Source organism: Garra rufa, unplaced genomic scaffold (genome assembly GCF_049309525.1).
Source record: "Garra rufa unplaced genomic scaffold, GarRuf1.0 hap1_unplaced_081, whole genome shotgun sequence".
Classification (NCBI taxonomy): Eukaryota; Metazoa; Chordata; class Actinopteri; order Cypriniformes; family Cyprinidae; genus Garra; species Garra rufa.
The window spans coordinates 31,783-53,766 of record NW_027394356.1 but is presented as its reverse complement, the minus strand read 5'-3'; the positions used below and the strand labels follow the sequence as shown (position 1 = coordinate 53,766).

Here is a 21,984-nt window from a genome sequence, read left to right as displayed (position 1 = left end):
ACAGTGATTCAGGCCTTTTCAAAATGAAATCTGGTTCTGTTTCATCAGTAATCAATACTTAACCTGTTTGAGAGCTTGTCGTCTTAGGCTGCTTGGGCGGAATGAAATTTATGTACCATCTTGAGTCTTGAGAATTATAAAACCTACAGCCAAACTTTATTAAACCAGCAGACATAAAAGGAAAATATGATTCATTTATTAATTTCCTTTTTTTTTTTTTGAGCGTCTGAGCATCCTCATGTCCATTAACTAATGATATTTTTTAGAGTAGCACAATGAGTTGATTTGATATTTCACCCTATTTGATCTAAGCAATTTAACTTGATGACTACTGGTAGCATGTAGAAGAACAAGGAATTTTCCAGTAATGCTAGAAAGGGCATGTTTTCAAGGCTTGCAGGTGAGTTTTCAAAGAGCAACACCTAATTTTAGTACAGCTAAGAGCAAAGGGTTTTAAAAAGGAAGTCGTAGCTTATGTTAGCATTCCTGCCAAATGAGCCATGTCCATTAAGACCGTAATGAATTCTGAGAAATAAAAGCACTCTTATTCAAATGTGACATGTTAATTTCCTCTTCAAGTCACATTGCTCAGTGCTGAGGTTCGTTTTTTTGGTTGTAGAAAGGGGCCGTGTCAAACGGGTGCTGGTAAAACATCATTGTGCGCACTATGTGGTTGCACAAAGCTTTCCTGCTGTTTTTTTAAAGTAGAAACTCTTAAAAAAAAGATTAAGAAAGGATGGACCCATATGTAAAATTTAAAACACTGTCTTTACAAGAGTCACAACAATTCAAATGGTCATTTATTCCAATGCTGTGCAGTATCTCGCTTTCTGGGAAATATTCTTGAATTTACTGAAAGCCAAGGACAAACCTTTAAAGTCAAGTTAGTTGTTCAACCATTGTTAAGTTAAACTTTGAGTTCTTCATGGTCATGTTTAGTTTGACCTTGGCTTTGAATATATATAATCTTTATTACTAAACACCATGGTAGCATGGTATGTACCTTCAAGTGATATCTAATAAAAGAAAATGGGTTTTAAAGGGTTAGTTCACCTAAAAATGAAAAGTCTGTCTTTAATTACTCACCTTCATGTTGTTCCGAACATGTAAGAATGCAAATTAAGATGTTTTCACAGTTCTCTGACCCTGCATAGACATTGTTAAAATAGTTCATGTGACATCAGTGGTTCAGCCTTAATTTAATGAAACTTCGAGAATACTTTTTGTGCTAAAAAAACAAATAACAATTGCGTTATGATATTCGGAGATTGACCTGGAAGAGAAGAAAATGTTGAACAAAGTCATTATTTTTGTTTTTATTTGACAAATTGTCGTAGCTTCTTAAAATTATGGTCAAACCTCGGGAGTCACATGCACTATTTTAATGATGTCCTTACTACCTTTTCTGGGCCTTGTACATGATAGTACCATTGCTGTCTATGCAAGGTCAGAAAGCTCTCAGATTTTATCAAAAATATCCTAATCTGTGTTCTAAAGATGAACAAAAGTTTTACAGGTTTGGAATGACATGACGGTGGGAAATTAAATGTACAGAATGTACATTTTTGGTTGAGCTATCCCTTTAAATTTTATTCTAGAAATCAGAATAAATTGTGTTTAGGTTATTTTTAGTACTCTACTTGTTATCCACTTGAATATTTTCTACAATAACAACAGTTAACATGTTTCATGTTTGTTCATTTCTGAAGAACCTGCTTGAGAAATCTGCTGAGAGAGAGACCCGTCAGGAGTACGCTCTTGCCATGATCCAGTGCAAAGTGCTCAAACAGCTGGAGAACTTGGACCAGCAGAAATATGATGATGAGGACATCACTGATGACATCAAGTTCCTCCTGGAAAGACTGGGAGAGAGTGTTCAGGATCTCAGGTAAAGCCCACATACGAAGCCCACATGTTTTCAACAGGTTTCTTTTTCGTCACATTAATGCTGTTCCTCTTGCAGTTCTTTTGATGAGTACAGCTCTGAGCTGAAGTCTGGCCGTCTGGAGTGGAGTCCAGTGCACAAATCAGAGAAGTTCTGGAGGGAAAACGCTGTTCGCCTGAACGAGAAGAACTACGAGCTGCTGAAGTAAGAAGCATCTGGTGTTAGTATTAGGGCTGACCAGTGGGTTGTTGTATAACTTGCTGCAGTGTCAACCAGGCATTCAAAAAGTAACATTATTCTCAAATACATTATAACTAGTAATAGGAATAAAGCAAGAGAGATCACTTGTTTACAGCAGCTGGGTTTCCATTAAAATTTGCAAACTTAACTTATGTGCAAAACTGGAATATCACATAAAACATTTGCAAATAAGCACCATTTCCATTTAGAGAGTCAAAGACATCACTTCCTGAAAAACTGGCAATAAATATCACTAAGAAAAGTAGGAAAAGCCACTGAATATAATCATTTTCATGTATAATAAATTACTTGTGCCTCAGAGCGAGCAAAAGAAACACAATAAACGCAGTCATTGCTTTCTGAGCTGGATGCCTGCTGTTTGGGGACAGTTCTGGAAGGCAATTGTACAGAAATACTTTGATGGCAGACTTTGCTCTGGCATTTTAGAATGACCGTAACAGCATTTCAGATTCTGTGCAACGACATCAATCCATAGCTCAAAGTGTTTCCAATACATTGATTTATTTATGACGGCCCACCACAAAATCAAAACTGACCGTCACAAATAGATTTTCCAAAAGGCTTTGACTTTATTGAATAAACATGAGCACATTTCAAAGTACATTGTATCTAATGTATGTATCTTTGTCATTTTCATTTAATCTTTCTTAATGCCTGATAAAGTAGCGTTTGTGAACGCGGCGCTGCTTTGTGTACAACCATTACTGGGGAAAAAGCGATTTCTGCTGCTCCAAAAGCGCCTCCTGCTGACAGGGAAGGAATTAGCATTTTAAATCAGACCATCTCCTGTTTTACATTTACTTATATATTTATTTATATTTGCATTTTATTTCCCCTGGGGTAAGTGCCGCCACACATAGAGTGAAAATCTGTTGATTATTCAGCAAACGTCTTTCCATCTCCCATTATTTGCATTAATTCTTTTTCAAAGTCAAAAACTACCTCAAGTGAGCTTAAAAACTTTTTGGGGTGAACTATGTGATTTTTGGCATTTACACCACTCATTTTTTATGCGATACTTCAAAATGTGCATAAAAACAGGAAGATGCTTTTGGCATCTACAGTGATTTGGTACACCACATCATAGAATGTCAACGTCACATTTATTGTCTGAATTTTGTAATAAAATCAAAAGAATTTGAGATGTTATCGAAAATAACAAAAAAGCCAAAAATATATTTGAAGTATTGTGAAGATTGTGAACATATGGCCAGTCAGAATTGACAGTTATAGTAATATTTGTGACTCTGGACCACAAAACCAGTCATAAGTACCACAGGTATATTTGTAGCAATAGGCAAAATACACGGTATGGGTCAAAATTATCGATTTTTCTTTTATTCCAAAAATCATTAGGATATTAAGTAAAGATTATATTCCATGAAGATATTTTGTAAATTTCCTGTCGTATTTATATCAAAACTTAATTTTTGATTAGTATTATGTATTGCTAAAAACTTAATTAGGAAAACTTTTAAGGCAGTTATCTCAATATTTAGATTTTTTTTGCACCCTAAGATTCCAGATTTTCCAATAGTTGTATCTCGGATTAAATATTATCACATCATATCCTACATCAATGGAAAGCTTATTTATTCAGCTTTCAGATGATGTATGAATCTCAATTTCAAAAAATTGACCCTTATGACTGGTTTTGTGATCCAGGGTCATATTTGTTTAAATTATGAGTTTTTTGTTTTTACAGACAAATAAACAGATCTTGTCCTGTTAAAACAAAGAAGTACATTTACTTGTATAAATTAATAAGACTTGTTTTCAAGAATATATACCGAAATACAAAGCATAAATCTTACAAAATGTTGTCAATTTATGGTTTAAGAAAAATCTTGTTTGTTTACCCCAAGAAAGTGCAATTCAAGATAAAGTGGCAGCAAAAAGCATTTGAGTGCTTGTGATTTCCCACTATATTCCCCCCATTATTTCTAGAAATCTTTCTTTTCTCCTCTTTTTAAAACAGTTGCAAAGACCATAGGTTAAAAATAAAAATACGAATACGAATACGGCTGCTTTAAAGCATACATGCTGTATGAACTGATATAATATACACGTGTGAACAGTCATAATGAGTGTTTTCTGCTCTCCCTGCTTTTAGAATAAAAAGATGTTAGCAGGGGTCAAGTGTTCAGAGAGCGAGTGAAATGATTTTTGCAGTATTAAGCAAATGTTTGAATTACTGTTTTGAAAGTACCGTACTGTTTTTCCACCTGTTGTTTTTACTGTCTGAATCACATTGTATATGTTCCTCTCCACCCTCTCTGGTGAAGGTCGCTTCGAGTTGAAACCAAAGCCGAGTATCACCCGTTAAAACTCATTTTCATTGTCTCTCAGTAGTTTAATCATGCGTCAGCTCGACCCTTTTGACAGCTTCGTTTAAATCCTAATCTACTCATCTCATTCCTCTCATCACCACCCTCTCCACAATCAGCACAAGGCTCCATTTCAACCCTACAGCAATTTGTGTTTTACTTCAGTTCGTCTTCGTTTTTTTCCTTCCGTTTGTTGCTCTCAGTGTGCTGGTGATTTGTAGCGCTTGAACCCTCTCATTCCATTCTGTGCGATTGTTATAATTTCACGCTCTCATGCGATAGAGACCTGTCTCATACTTGACATAGTTTTTGAGCAGAAATAGATTGAAAATATATTCCCCAGAGCAACAAGTTTCTTGTTGGCTACAAAATAAATAGTTTCTTCAAGGGTTAGTTCACCCAAAAATGAAAATTCTGTCATTTATTATCTCACCATCATGTCATTCCAAACCCTCTGAACACAAATTATATTTTTATGAAATCCGATAGCTTTCTGACCCTTTATAGACAGCAACGGTACTACCACGTTCAAGGCCCAGAAAGGTAGTAAGGACATTGTTAAAATAGTCCATGTGACATCAATGGTTTAACCTTTATTTTAAGAACTTTTTGTATGCGAGGAAAACATAAGCAGCGATTTCATTCATGAATTTCTTCTCTTCCCTGTCAGGCAAGCATTTAATAGTTTTATTCAATATCTTGTTGATCCTAAATGTTTTTGGGCCTGCTGTATATTTTTTTAAAATAAGCAATAAATGTATCTGGCTGATGCTTAAATCCTTTTACTGGAAAACAAGACAAAAAATACTGTTTAAGGAAACCTTATTTGTTTCTTACTGAGCTAACCGAACCTTGAATGTTTTCCTGGGCTGTGGTAGACACCATGTGTCCAGCTGTACAGTACCTTGGGATATATTTGCTCAGCGTGGGTTTAGTGTTGCCCTGGAGGTGTTACTGATTGCTTTTGGGGGCCTGAAATGATTGTGTGTTTGTGCTTCCTGCCAGGATACTGACCAGGTTGTTGGAAGTGTCTGATGACCCTCAGGTTATTGCTGTTGCAGCTCACGACGTGGGGGAATACGTGAGACATTACCCTCGCGGCAAGAGGTGAGCAAGCGTCCTTCATCCGTCATCCATAAACGACCATCTCTCCAGCTCTGCAATTTTATGTCTGTTTCTCAGTACCCAAATATCCTGTAGCTCTGTATGATTATAGTGCTGAAAATCGCTCAGGTTGGAGTTATTACCATCTGTGGCAACTGCTTGCATGCGATGATATCAGTGTCAATTTACACTTACATCACTTCAAAGAGAGCAGCATACTAACTCATCCATGCTGACCTATTGCAAGATGTTGCTCAAGCTTGCCATTTATATTGTCGACACGTAGCATCGGCCAATCAATTTTAGACTTAAGAATGTTATATATAGTTTTCCTCTAAAAGTAGAGTGATCCGCCACTCGTGTCTAACGGCGCTGTGAGTGGCTAATACCTTCTCTAATCCAGACCATCCTCCCCCTGAGGTCAGCCACTCACAATGCACACTCTCACTTTCCTCTTCAAAATGCCCCATCATTCCAAAAAAAATGCGCTGAATCTATAGGGACTCGTTGGTCTCATCAGCCCTGGTTCGAACCCTGTAATTAGACCACTCCAGAACAAATTACCTTCTGCAGGTGAGCAGTTGCCCAAAAGAATTGTACTCATTTGCGACAAGTGCTGAGATATTACCTTTTCTCTTTTGTGATCTCCAGCGCAGGGATTTTGTTTTAACCATGGTAAATGTGAAAAGAAATCTTTCTGTCTGTCTAATGTTCTGTCTATCTATCTATCTATCTATCTATCTATCTATCTATCTATCTATCTATCTATCTATCTATCTATCTATCTATCTATATCTATCTATATCTATCTATATCTATCTATCTATCTATCTATCTGTCTATCTGTCTGTCTGTCTGTCTGTCTGTCTATCATCTTTCTGTTAGGGATGGGGCGTTAAATCGATTCGCGGATCGATTCTGAGGTCTTCCAAATGCATCACATTTCTCTTTGAAATCGATTCTGAGTTTAGATTTTAACAGCAGATGGCGCTCTAATCTAGTTTGAACTTTTTCGAATTGTACGAATGGTTATTTTAGGTTCAAGTGTGTGTAAGGATTTGAAAACAAGTAGAGCACGGCTGTTTCTAAAGCAAGCAGAGCCATCTGCTGTTCAAAACTAAGCTCAGGATGTATTTGAGAAAGAATCGCAATGTGTTTGGAAATCTCAGAATCGATGCTGAATCATTTCTCGATTCACGTTGCAACAATTTATCGTCCCATCCCTACTGTCTGTCTATCGTTCTGTCGGTCTAATGGTCAGTCTGTCCTTCTATCGTTGTCTGTCTGTCTGTCCTTCTTTCATTCTATCTATCTATCTGTCTGTCCTTCTGTCATTCTATCTATCTGTCTGTCTAACAGTCTGTCTGTCTGTCTGTCTGTCCTTCTATCGTTGTCTGTCTGTCTTTCTGTCATTCTATCTATCTGTCTGTCTGTCGTTCTGTCTGTCTGTTTTACTGTCATTCTGTCTATCTGTCTGTCTGTCGTTCTGTCTGTCTGTTTTACTGTCATTCTGTCTCTCTGTCCTTCTATCGTTGTCTGTCTGTCCTTCTGTCATTCTATCTATCTGTCTGTCTGTCTGTCTGTCTGTCCTTCTATCGTTGTCTGTCTGTCCTTCTGTCATTCTGTCTGTCTGTCGTTCTGTCTGTCTGTCTGTTCTACTGTCGTTCTATCTGTCTGTCTGTCTGTCTGTCGTTGATTCTATCTATCTGTCTTTCCTTCTGTCATTCTATGTCTGTCTGTCTAACAATCTGTCTGTTAATCTGTCTGACTCTCGTTCTGTCTATCATCTATCTGTCTGTCTGTCTGTTTATCATTCTGTCTGTCTGTCTGTCTGTCTGTCTGTCTATCTCCTATCTACGTGTCTGTCATTCTGTCTGTCTGTCTATCTTTTGTTCTGTCTGTATGTCTGTCTATCATTCTGTCTATCTGTCTATCTATTTGTATCTATAGTACAGATCCCACAGGCAGCACTCAAGTTGGTGCATATTTTTTTTGTCAATAATATTTCTTACAGAAGGCAACATTTTTCTACCGTGAACATTTCAGATAAAGTTCAAAATGACTTTAAATGGAAAATTGTGAGTGTCATTTAGCAGTTCTTAGAAAGCGCCGTGTTAGATAAGCTTGAGCTCTTTTGGAGTGTTTCACAAAGCATCAACAAGAGTCTGATTATGGAACCTGATAAAAATTCAGCTCAGTATTTGTTGAGGAAAATAAAATGTTATCAAATAGTTATTTTATTTTTTCTTTCTCATATTTACAATATTTATAAAAGTGCACATTAGCATCCTAGCATGGTAGTGGCAAGTTTTGCAAGGATGGCTAATGTTTCTTTCACATTTTTTCTAGAAAATGTCACATTTACATTTTAGTCACATTTTCTTTGCAAAATGACTTTTTTAGTTTAAGGATTTGAGCTGAATGTGATGGCTTTTGAGCTTTGTGGGGGTTTTTTTGTTGGTCTTACACTAAAATGCCTTGTCATTTTAATGATTGGAATTGCCAAAAATAATGCAGCTGTTGTTCTCTGTTATTCCCAGAGTTAAATTGAAAGGCATGGAAGCCATGTGTTATTACCCATCTTGCAGAACATAATAATCTGGAACAGCATCTCTCTGCTTCTGTGTCCTTTAGGGTGATCGAACAGCTGGGTGGTAAACAACTAGTGATGAACCACATGCATCACGAAGACCAGCTTGTCCGCTATAATGCCCTGCTGGCTGTTCAGAAGCTCATGGTGCATAACTGGTACGTTAAACTTTGTATGCTTTAATTAATCCAATATTTATGTCCAGTGTTTATTTATTACTGTTTATTACATATTAGTATAATTTATTTACAGGATATTTACACACAATTGTAATCTCTTTAACCTAACATCTCCACATCTTCACAGCAATTCTGCTTGTTTTATTTATTCCTCAAGCAAAACAGCCCCAGTGTTGTGCCTGCCACAACATTGCCCTCAATAGCGACCTGGAATGGAGCTTTCTACTAATCTCTCTTTGCCACGCAGTAGATATTTTCTCAATTCAGAATTGCATAATATAATGAATTATTCAGTGGACCATTGTGTCTTTTCAACATTAGTTGATCTTTGATTAAAACCCAGAGCACAGAATAGAAAAAAAACATGATTAACTTCTCCATGCATGTTCGATGTGTTTGTCAGAGCGGCGAACTGTTGAATCAAGGCCGGCGAGGCAATAGCTCAAGTTCAGGTAGAACAAACACATCCTAACACTAACAGCTCATTATCGTGTCTGCATTTATCCTAGGAGCTTCAGATGACTCTTTCAACAGGGATGATAAAGCTGAAAGGCCTAGGAACACAGCAAGCATGTTTAAAGCACAATAGACGTTTACTGGCCAACATTCAGTGGTGTCATGAAGAGTAATTGTTTGCTGTCAGTGTTTCATTACAGTGGCTTTAAATCAGCCTTTAAATTAAAAGTTTAACATCAAATTGAGCAGAATACAAGTCGCCAAGAGTGATATAGATCACTCCTGCATAGAGAGAATGCGGTAACACGCTCCATAAAGTATCTCCGAATAATTCATCTTTATCATCGGCCACACTGCAGGAGAAAGAAATTTATGGAGGCTGATGCACATCGTCGAATTTATATGTTAGTATTTATACTGTGAACTTGGGCAGAGGGTTATATGTACAGTGCCTTGTGAAATTATTCATACCCCTTCATTTTTTTTCACATTTTGTTATGTTGCTGCCTTATGTTAAACTACTTTAAATAACTTTTTTCCCACATCAAATCTACACTCCTTACTCCACAATGGCAAAGCAAAAAATAGGTTTTTAACATTTGTGCAAATTTATTAAAAATAAAAAAACTGAAAAGATCCTGTTGCATAAGTATTCATACCCTTTTCTGGGACACTCGAAATTTAGCCCAGGAGCATTCATATTGCTTCTAGATGTTACTACACTTGGAGTGGAGTTAAACTGTGGCAAATACATTTGGATGAGTATGATTTAGAAAGGCACACACCTCTCAGAAAAGGTCTAACCACTGAAAATGCATATCAGAGCAAAAACCAAGTCCTGAAGTCAAGATAACTGCCTGTAGAGCTCAGTGACAGACTTGCATTAAGGCAATGATCTAGAGAAGAGAAGCATGTAGCCTCTAATATGTAGCCTCCATTATCCATAATGGAAGACGATTGGAACAACTAGGACTCTAGAAAATGTCTGCCAGCCCCCATCCAAGCTGACAGAGCTTGAGAGGTGAAAAGGTGAGGCAAAGAATGGCAGATAATTGCCAAATGCAGATGTGCAAAGCTTGTCACATCATACCCAAAAAGACTTGAGGCTGTAAAGGTGCTTCAACTATGTACTGATACTTATGCAGTGTACTTATTTCAGTGTTTTATTTTTAAAAAAATTGCAAAAATGGTTTTTGCTTTGTCATTATTATGGTGTATGGAGTGTAAACTGATGTGGGGAAAAACTAATTTAAAGCAGTTTAACATAATACTGCAACAAAACAAAATGTGAAAAAAAAAATGAAGGGGTATGAATACTTTTGCAAGGCACTGTATGTATGTATAAGTATGATCATCTCAACAAATCCTTTATTTCCTTCCTTAGAAACAGTTCCGTTGCTAATTCTGACTCATGGCAATTATTAGCCATTACCTAAATGGCTCACATGTAATTTTCTGGATTAATTGTGCATAATTTGGTTTGATGTAAAGCTTAGAATGTCACCACTAAAAAGAAGGGAAAAAAGCAAGCAGATCAGTTTTGATTGTTCTCAGCAATAATGTAATGGTCGCATCTCGGTTCAGGTCTCTCAGATACGAACCCGGAGTTAAAAGGAAACTATTAAAAATGGCAATTGGGCCTGAAGAGCCAGAGAGTGCATGTATTATATGAAGATCTGAGGGGAGGTGAAGGCCAACTCTTATTTGTATTCTTAATTGGAGGAGGAAATTACAGGGAATGTAATAGCTAGATGATTGAGTTAAGATTTGATGAATGTGGTTTCCAAGGTGCTCTAAAGAAGAGTCACACAAGAATGGCCTTTCATTGCCTCTTCTCAAACGCCATCTTTGTAATCCAGTTGCTTCCATGAATGCCATGTCCTTTCACTGTACTCTTCTCAAGAGATTTTTATTACCTGTGAGGTATGTCTTCTGTTGTGAGATGATGTTCAAATAGAGGAACATCTTGTTTCTATGGCATTTTATGCATGGCACATTGTCTTCATGGTTACTAAAAGGTATTTTTTCTTTGTTGTTGCTTTTTTTTTGGTGTAGAGCTTTTTTTTACTCAGAGCTGGATACCGAAAATAACAAAAAAAAGCATGTGTGCGTACAGTTTATTTTCCCCTTGACAGATATGGTGCTGCCACCACACTATGGCTGTCGCTTTCTCCCATTCTCACTCCATCGAAACTGTTTGGTGTCATGGCAACAGCCGGAGGAGAAGATGTTTTAGTTGGCACAGTTCTAGATGGCCGACTTTGCACGCTGTTAGCTTATTGTATCTGTACCATCTGGGTTAACCCCTGGAGATGTGCCGCTGTGCGTGTGCAGAAATTCAGCCAGCGGCTCCACTGTCTTGAGATGTTGGATAACAGTGTTTAATCAATTTTTTTTTTCATGTTTGTTTTGCACAAGCCTTTACGCACTTGAGGACTCCGTCTGTGGTCTGTTTGATGCAGCTTAGCGTGAAATCTCTCAGATGTGCTTCGCTGTTATGAAACTTAATTTTATTTGGAAATGAAGTCATGATCGGAATAACAGAAAAATTATTAAGCAAGACTTCACTGCAAAACAAGAACAAAGATGACCACACTTTGCTGTTGTGATGTGCGTCATATTTTTATCATTTAGAAATAATTCATACAGTGAATGTGGAAAAATTTGAAGCGAAATTGCATAGACATCCAAGTTTAAGACATTATTTTATAATAGATAGATCGATAGGTAGATGTGGAGAGATTTAAAGGAAAGTGGCATTGACATCCAAATTCAAGACATTATATTGCAACAATTTAAAATGCCTGATGATAGATTATTTCACTCCAGAATTAAAATGTCCTTATTTACTCAGCCCTATGTCATCCAAGATGTGTTTGTCTTTCTTTCTTCTGCTAAAATTAAGGTTTTTAAGCAAAACATTCCAGGATTTTTCTCCATATAGTGGACTTCAATCGGGCTCTTTTCTTCTTCTTTCTTCTTTTCTTTATTTATTAAGCACTTTTACACAACCTACAAATGTAACTACTATACCCCATTAAATGCTCGAGCTAGCAGGTATTTTTTAAGCTTATGTTTAAAAACAATAAAAGTACGTTCCAATCTGATAGAAAGGGGTAGATCATTCCAGAGTTTTGGAGCAATCGCTGCAAAAGCTCGATCTCCACTTTTCCGCTTTGTTCTTGGAGTCATTAAAACCAGCTGGTCAGCTGACCTCAAGGACCGTTTTGGTTCATATTTCTTAATAAGATTTACCAGGTACAATGGTGCCATACCATGCAGTGATTTATGAACACAAATTAAAATTTTAAAATTTATTCTGCAGTCAATTGGTAGCCAATTTAAAGAGCTCAATACTGGGGTAATGTGGTCTCTCTTACGAGTCCCCGTCAACAGTCTCGCAGCGGCGTTTTGAACTAATTGTAATCGATTAATCAGTGATTTATTTATGCCGATATATAACGCATTGCAATAATCTAGTCTTGTAAATATAAATGCATGAATGAGCTTTTCGAGATCACGAGTGGACAGAAATGGTTTCACTTTCGCTATTAATTTCAAATGATAGAAACAAGACTTAACGACAGAATAAATCTGTCTCTCAAACCTGAGATCACTGTCGAAAAGAACACCTAAATTTCGGACTAATGGCTTACAAAAGGGGGCTAAATCACCCAGATCATCAAGATTGTTTGGAACTCCAAACCACACAACCTCAGTTTTCTCTTCATTTAGTTTTAAAAAATTTAAAAATAACCATGACTTAATGTCATGTATACAATTTTGCAACAACTCAATTTGGTTCTTGCTGTTTTTTTTCAGAGGGAGATAAATTTGCATATCATCTGCATAGAAATGAAAAGGTATTCCATGTTTGCTAAAAATTGACCCGAGGGGTAACAAATAGTGGGAAAACAAAATTGGGCCAAGAATGGACCCCTGTGGAACCCCACTAAGCAAAGAAGCAGATTGTGAACTATCTCGACCAATATTTACCAAAAAAGTTCTATTTAAAAGAAAAGACTTAAACCATGCGAGCGCTGAACCTTTAATTCCTACTACATTTTCTAGACGTGTGAGTAAAACGCTAAGGTCTAATAAAACAAGAACTGCTGAAGACCCTGAGTCGACTGCAGTCAGTAAGTCATTTAAAACCCTAATCAAGGCGGACTCTGTACTGTGAAAAGCCCTAAAACCTGACTGAAAAACTTCAAAGATATCGTTCTGAATCAAAAAACTATTTAGTTGATTCAAAACGACCTTCTCCAAAACCTTAGACAAAAAAGGTAACTTCGAGATTGGCCGATAATATGATACGACAGCAGGGTCCAGGTGAGTTTTTTTCAAAAGGGGCTGGACAAGAGGTTGGTTGAAGGTCCAAATTACAATTTGCAGCTTCAGAGGGCTCTAAAAAAGCTAATTTATATACTTTTTAACCACAAATGCTCATCTTGCCCTAGCCAGACCTCACACGTTATGTAATCACATTGGAAAGGTCACACATGACCAGGGTTGCCAGGTGTTCACAACAAAATCCGCCCACTTGCTATTCAAGAGTAGCCCAAATCGCGTTTCAAGGGGGGCCCTGGTCAAAAACGTAAAATACACGTTTTGTGGTGGGGTTCCTCTGGTAAAATTAGCATTCCAGTGGCTTAATATTATGGAGTTAGGGTCGCTTCAACCCGCATCATGAAAAACAACCTGTGGCAACAGTATAAAAGTGGCCCAATTCCACAGGAAACCCACAGACTTGGCATCTATGCACATTACGTAGATGGTACAGACCCTTTGTTTACAAAACAAACGTGCAAAGAATGTCAAACGCCCTTTACAAATAAGGTAAAACAACGATGTCGAAAGATTTTGAAGTTGGCAGAGAAAATAAGATTGCGTTTTTCGCCCTACCCTACCTCTTTAAACCAGACTACACAGAAGAAGAACTAACCGCATGTGACCTTTTCAATGTAATTACATAAAGCATTAAGTCATAGACATGCATCGCAAAGCTAGTGCAAGATGAACATTTGTGGTTGAATTTTTTTGTAGAAAATGACAGATCTTTTTGCTAGATAAGACCCCTACTCCTTGGCTGGGATCGTGTAGAGCCCTTTGAAGCTGCATTGAAACTGCAGTTTGAACCTTCAACCCCATTGAAGTTCTCTAAATAGAGAAAAATCCTGGAATGTTTTCCTCAAAAACCTTAATTTCTTTGCAACTTAAGAAAAGAAAGACATGAACATCTTGGATGACATAAGGGTGAGTAAATGATCAGGTAATTTTAAATAAAGGAGTAAACAAATTATTTAAAAGGGACTACATTAGCAGATTAGTTGTAATAACTAAAGTGGCACATTTAGAGAAATGTTTAATAATGTGCACTGGCCCTTTAATTCCAAACAGAATAAAGTATGCTTAGATATTTAAATATTCAGATATTTATTTTAGCATTATTTCTATGGCTCCCCTAATTTTCAACAAACTGTTAGTCTGTAACAAGGAGGGCGGTGAGAGGCGGATCCAAATGCAAAGCTTTATTTGGGAGAAGACGTAGTCACAACAGGCGGGGTCAGAGATGGCGAACAATAACAAATGAAGATAATCCCAGGGGTAATCTGTGAAACACAGGCAGAAGGTCAAAATCCAGATGAGCAGTCCAAAGAGTGAAATAACAACAAAACTATGAAACTAGGAGAAACTATGACTAAGTAACTGAACAGAACTGGAACCAGGCTAGGAAACAAGGCAACTATGAAACAAGATAAACTCTAGGATAAATGCTAACACAAAACACGAAACAACTATCCATACAGACAGAGGGGGGAAGGGAGGGCTTTATACAAAACACTAGGGGTCACATGACAGAAACAACCAATGGGAGACAGACACATGGAAAGAAGGAACCAATGGGAACATGACACGGAAGGACAAAGCATGGTGGGTTGAGTGAACACATAACATCAAACAGTCCACATTGGAGTGCCCTCTAGTGGGGCTGCCGGGCACTCCGTAACATAGTCAACAAGAAGAGGCTTATTCGACTAAAATTTTATTAGTCGCAGAAAAAAAAAATCCACAGGAAGTGGCGAAGTCACACAGTTCGTGATGGACAGATCGTTAACCGCTGGTCAATGTGGCAATACAGTACATCGAACAGGACATCAAAATGCTTACCTATCATGCATCAAGCTCAAATATGGCTTTTCATCTAAAAGATATATAGTAGCAACTTTACATGGCAGCTTAATCTAATGTTAACCTAAAAAATATGCGCTATCCAAGTTTTTGTGCGGGAGTGTTGAAGCTGAATAGTAGTGCGCACTGCATGACAGATGGAGGCACCGGTGCTCTTAAAATACTCCGTCATTTTTGGTCATACAGATAAGAGTAATACATCTTTTAAATCTGTAAAGACTCTACGTTTATTTGTGTGTACTCAGCATAACAACGAAATGTTGCACTTTTGTAAAATAATAAAAGCAAACAGGATGCGCTTTCTGCCGTCTCGGCCTTTGTTAACTTGAGCGTGAAACTTAGAAACTCTGTGTATACTTGCCTCACAGATATGAAAAATATATCTATAGAGAGTGAATTGTCTACTTTTAAACAAACTAATTCAGAGAAAACAAATATTCTCAGATTATGTAATCCATATGAAATATGCATACAGGCGCATCACTACTGCAGAGATGACAATGTAATTTCTTGAACTCAGGAACTCTAAAATTGGATCATTCTAGATGCAGTCCACAGAGTAATAGAGCATTCATTTGAATGCTCTTAGTCATTAAAGTCTCAGACACCTGAGGATGCAGGTAGATTGTTAATCAGCTCTTCAATTCTGAATTTTATGTTTTAAAATGCATGGTGTTGTTGATGTCTGGTAGCCACAGCAGAGTCGTCTCTTTCTTTTCAGCTTTCAGAATCAGCCTCAGCTCTTTAAACACAAGGTCGCCATGGGTCATAGTCGTATTTACCACAGGTTGAATGAATAAGGCCACAGACATAGTCAAGCGTCTCATAAGCCGCACTCAGAGGATGAGTCTACCGTCTCTCTCTGTATACGGGATGAATGAGGATGAAAACTCGCCTTTGGCAGGTTTATGAACTTTGCTTGCTGGGAGTTATTAGACCTTGACATTGAAAAAATGAAGGAATCAGTTCAAGGTGGCAGTGAAGAAAAAGTTAAGAGTCTCTTGAAGTCATCACGCTGACACCGTGACCCTCACATACATCTTGTGGTTTGGGTCGATTGCAGGTTTGGCAGAAAATTGAATGCAAAGTGCAGCTGATTGAGCCCAGTGGAGTCTGATTGTTGTCTGCATACTGTTTGTTCTGGAGGACTGTGTTTGTGAGTTTTGTTCGATGCCATTCACTCTAAAATTCTGAGACCACACTGAAAGATTTTGAACCTGGGAAAACTTGCTAAAATAAATCTTAGACATGACTCGTAGTGCTTTTTAGTAGGAAATGAAAATAGATTGCAGTATAATGATTCATTTACCAGGTAATGTGTTTTTCTGCATATCCATTTTAGACTGCACTAAAAGTTCTACATTTGTATTTTTTTTAATTCATAAGGTGAGGGACGATTTTGGCCTTTAAATGAAGACCTTTTTAAAAGTTTTCATAGGCCATTTTAATATATGAATGTCATCTACTGCTGATCTTTGTATTAGCTGGAAGCTTTACTCCAATTAGTGCAGTCCATATAATATTCAATTATCCATGTTCCACAGACAGACCTTATGGTACTTTGTGAACTATTAGCTCAGCTTCTGTCCATAGCAAAGCTCTATCATTTTATGGTGGCTAAAAGGGATAGTTCACCCAAAAATGAAAATTCTGTCATTAATTATTCACCCTCATGTCGTTCCAAGCCGTAAGACCTTCGTTCATCTTCAGAACATAAATTAAGATATTTTTGATGAAATCTGAGAGCTTTCTGACCCTGCATAGACAGCAACGCAACTGACACCTTTAAGGGCCATTCTACAGAATTGGTGCAAACTGCTGTCCCACAACCAAAAAACACATTAAAAATGCATTTAAGTATTTAAATCTTAGATGTTTACTAAAATCCTTCTATTATCTGCTGAAATCCACAATAATATTTAAATTATCAGTAAGCTAAATATATATGAAATCATTATTAATTGGGTACTTTCAATTGGGAGGTGGCTGTCCCAAACACTAACTAGTATCTTTTAGTATCTTTTAGCATTTTCACGCCACTATCAAAACAGTAAATGTTCTTAATTAGGTTCAAAAGTATCTAAAATTGTCACTACCGAAATTCTCACAACTGAAACATTTAGTGAAGTTTTGGTAGTGACATAGTTTTTTTGGATGTTATTCCATAACATTTCATTTTTATATGTGTACAACTTTTCATAACTGTGCTAGCTAATCATGTGCTGATTAGCATCTTTCAGCATAGCTCAAAAGTATCTAAAAGTGCCACTACCATAACAGTCACAACCGAAACGTGTCGTCATTGTTTCGGTAGTGACAAAAGGGAACACATATTCTTTATTTGGGGGAAATAAACAAAATTTCGCTACACCTATGGAAATTTTTAGTTTTTTTTGTAGTGTTTTAGTATGAGTTAAAATTCTGTAATACGATACTAAAACATTATTGTGACTACCAATTGATTGACTCTAAGCCTTTTACAAAAAAAAATGGATTCAGAATACAACAAATTTCATAAATTACGCTTGAAATATTGTTACAGTTAGGGTAGTGTCAGCCTCAGACGTCACGCCCACGAAAAATTGGCTAAACGTCTGATGCATATGGTACACTCAATGGCTCTGGGTACACTTAACTGGAAACACTTCAGGAATGTCGAAGTCGTCATCTGATTAGTTGAAATTGATCGGATTTCCGGGAGACGCCAGTGTCACGTTTATTTTCGGTCCGCCGGGAAAAGCCCACACTGATTTACTCGGTGTTTTGCTAAAAGGTGCTTATGCAGACGCCATTGTCGTTATACACTTTTGCAACGTTCGCAAACAAATTACTGACTTACTGCTTGTTCTCCCTTTTCATCGTTGACTTTCAATGCTGGTTATTTAAACGACTGACTAGTTGCACGCCAGTCTGTTGTTGTGGTGACTTTTCCACGCCCCGAAACATGATGCTGAACGAAACGAACTGTGATTGGTTGTTTGACACGTCGGTCAAACGGTCTTATGGGCGGGCCTTGACCAATGAAAGCTGCAATGGGTTCCAGACCTTCAGCCGCCAGTCTGAAATTAAAATTAGGGGTTCAAGCGTGTACCCCACTGTAATGGTTAAAATGGCCAAGGATCAGCAATCTCCACCTAAAACTGCAGACCAAACCATAATTGTTACAGAGGGATGGTAGTACTCACACAGTCTGCAACGTCAGCAAGGCTTGCCCCATTTGGCCTGATGGGGGCGCTACAGCGATCAAAAGTACAAAATTGCTCATAACTCCTGAATGGTTCGTCACAGGCTCAAGTGTCTTATGTCGTTGGAATCCTTAGCTCATGTCAGACAAAATGCCATATGCCAGATTTGTCCGTCACTGAAATTTTGGGGTATTTCGTATTTTTTGAAAAACCTGCCCAATCGAATCAGACCAGTGCAGGAAGATTTCCTGGAGAGTGAGATAAAATATCTTCGCCAAACTTACAACGCCTATGTAAGAGCTGAATCTGAGGTCACATAAAAAAAAAAAGTTGCAGCGCTTGGCCACTTTGTGGCACTATAAGAGGGAAAAAACATAAAAACGGCCATAACTATTAGACAAGCTTAACGGAGGTTGATCTGAACAAAACTTAGTGGGCCTTGACTGAAAGAATTTTTCAAAGAAATCGGCCACTGGAGGACAATATCACTTTTTTCAATGGCGTAAACGATTGTCTATTGTGCGTTTTTTCACACATATGCACGATATTCATATTATATGATAGACCCCCTCATTCCAAACAACTTTTTTGGTTTTCTAGAACCACTTCTGAAAAAAAAAAAAAAACTACTTTGGCGAAGTAGTCGTAGATTTTTCGCACAATCTGGAAAAATCTGCAGTGCATTTCTCTGGACACTATAGGTCAGGGGTCATCAAACTTGATCCTGGAGGGCCGGTGTCCTGCAGAGTTTAGCTCCAACTTGCCTCAACACACCTGACTGGAGGTTTTAAGTATATCTATTAAGACCTTGATTAGCTGGTTCAGGTGTGTTTGATTAGGGTTGGAGCTAAACTCTGTAGGATACCGCCCTCCAGGACCGAGTGTGGTGATGCTATAGGTCAATAATTATCCCAAAAAAAAATGTATTTACACTTTGGGACGCTATAATGGGGTCGTTTAGAAAAGGGACCTGTACAAATATACCCAAAAGCCTATAAAGCTTAAATAAAAACTCAAAACTTCACAAAACCTGGTGACTACATGCGGCAAGTGATTCTAAACGAGCATAAAATATAATTGCCATTGATTTATCTCTGAAAATCTTTTAATAAAATAGCAAAGCATATATTTACAAGGTAGATGTAAGCAAAATCTTAATAAAGGTCGATATAACCATTCTTATTAAATTATATATTACTGTGTTTCAGTAGTGACAAATTTCATAAAATTTCGGTTGAACCACTGGTGTCATATGGGCTGTTTCACTCATGCAGTGCATCAGACTAAACCGCAGCCTTTTGAGATTTAAATTTTGTGTTAATTCATTACGCAACCCTACTATTTACTTATTTTAATTTTTTACATTTTATGTCTTAATCATTTCTTAGCTTTCCATCAACTCACAAACCCCCTGCAGTTCCGCTTGGAAACTGCTCTGCAGTTAGTTAACACTCTATCTCAATAACAAACCCTTAATGCCATGCATATTGGGTTTCGTGAGGTAGCTGTGAACATATTAGCTCAATTAATATACAAATTGGCAGTCAAGCTGTTATTAATCCTCATATTTTATGCTGTTTTATCTCTTTTTCTGGATCCCCAATGAATCAGCCCTCTGTGATTCTCTCCTTCAATCTCTCCGCTGATTTACAATAGCGCGCTGTTATCTGCTTTGTTTCTGTGCAAATATGGTCTGATGTTCTGAAGTCAAACCCAGTAGCTGTTTGACAAGCCGCCAGAAATGACAATTAATGAACGACAGGTGTGTGCTAATGTAGTCAGTTGCCAATAAAGGAAAAAAAGACCTGAACTCACATAGTTGTCTTTGAACTCCGATGACTTCAGAGCATATATTCTGCTAGATAAGCTTCTTGACCCTTCACAGGTTGTACATGTTAGATTTTCAGCATATGTGGTAAGTGCTTTCCTGGATGATGTTTATTCTGACATGAATGGTGCGAGATACATCTATTGTGTGTTATTTCTGAATTGTATGTTCCTTAATTGTATGCTTCCTGCGCTATCTTATCTGAAGCGCCTGAAGTAAAGCACACCACTTAAAAAAGGTCACAGTTAAGGAGAAACTGTTACGAGGTTTGACATAAAGACAGGAAACGCTGACGGCTTTAGCTCGACATCAAGATGGTGAACACGTTGAAAGGATTTAAATGACAGATAGCATTTCCCAACAGTTGAGAAACCACAGGTGCCATTCAGAATTAACTCTGTCTGGTGAAATGGCATTTTCAGTAATCAAAGAGGAAGGAATTGAACCTTGTGAGGAATATTCAGGAAGGCAGGTTGAATTGAATATAGTTAGATTGGAGAAACAGTTGTAGTGAAAATGCTGTGATCAAACTCGCACGTCTTTTGTAATCACCTCTTTCCGCATGCATGACATTTTCTTTTTTCCCTCACCAAGCTTAAAGTGGCAGCTCAAAAACCTGCTATTTTACTTGCATAAAGGCTTGAGAAATATCTGGAAAGAGAGGTGCATATCAAAGGTGTTCAAAAAGATAAACAGGCATAATCATTCTGTGGCCTTTTTTTTCTTTCAGGGAGTACTTGGGGAAGCAGTTGCAGTCCAGCGAGCAGTCGACTCCAGCTGTGGCTGCTCGAAGCTGAACTGCTCCAGTGCTTGTCTGAGCCAGTGTATCTGATCCAGTGCTCTTGGTGTGAATGTAAATCTGTGCTACATAGAATGAACATGTTAAACAAAAACCGAGTTGATGTATTGAACCCTAAATTTATGATTTACTTCTTCTTTGTTGTGCTCTATGTTGTGTAAAATTGTGCGTCCTTATAAAAAAACATCACAGAAAGTGATCAGAACAGTTCACAGAGTAGTATTAAATGTTATTTATGTCTTTGATGTAAAACAGTAAGTATGCATTCCAATAAAGACTATACGATGACAAATGTTTCTGTTGAGTGTTTTTAACTTTTTATGCACTTGGGATTTAGTCTTTCTTCAGTTTGATGCTGAACCAAATGTTTCCCATCAGACCCAAATAATTAATGGAGCAGTTTTACTCTGTTCACACAACATGTTCCTCAGCCTTTTGATTTCTTACTGCTGATGAGAGATCTTTACCCTGTTCAGCACTGAACTGGCATGCAATTCCAGCTGCAGTGTTGAACCCATTCCCTATTGTAAGACTCTGCATCCTTTTGGGGGGACTTGAATGAATTTGTGCCATTGTAGACCTGCAATATTTGAGCAATCACAGATTTTGAATGACCAACTTCTCTTGCAGTGGCTGAAAGGGTCATCTCTTTGGCCTTCATCTGGACAACCTCCTGTCGCAGGGTTTTAGTCATCTTTGAGTGGCCCACCATCTTGCAATCTCAGTGAAAATTGGAGGAATGCTGCCATTTAAGTAGGGTTTGTCATAAAATTAAGGAAATTGGCACCAGGTGGTAGATTAACACCAATAATTTAGGTATCCGTAAGTGTTCTCTAATTTTGATCAGAGTTCTTTTTTGAATGTTATTTCAGTTTTTTTATACTGTGCTATTAATGTCTAATCTATCTATGTCTGTTTAATTGTAGATACATTGATCAAATTATTTGTGTTGTTATATCTGATAGACAGATACAACTGACAGGCAGACAGACAGATTGAATCAGTCTGAATCATATTATGTCTGATTATCTCAAATTTGTTTTCTCAGAATAGATGGAAAAATGATCTGAAGTTATTTGCACTTCATCCCAGGAGCTTAGAAGCACAGATTGATTTTCTGTGATATTGTAGTCTTGCTCAAATATCAGATTCATATGATAATCCTTCAATGTTAGAAG

At 37.5% G+C, this 21,984-nt stretch overlaps 1 protein-coding gene across 1 annotated transcript; it reads left to right on the top strand.

Annotated features, from left to right (window-relative positions):
• Nucleotides 1-1,528: 1,528 nt before the first annotated feature.
• Nucleotides 1,529-21,098, top strand: LOC141316190 (V-type proton ATPase subunit H-like). The gene is made up of 6 exons (XM_073832772.1): nt 1,529-1,534; nt 1,710-1,888; nt 1,964-2,089; nt 5,479-5,580; nt 8,212-8,325; nt 20,738-21,098. The coding sequence occupies exons 1-6, from the start codon at nt 1,529-1,531 to the stop codon at nt 20,802-20,804; spliced, it is 594 nt and encodes a 197-aa protein (XP_073688873.1). The 3' UTR covers nt 20,805-21,098.
• The last annotated feature ends 886 nt before the right edge of the window (nt 21,099-21,984 follow it).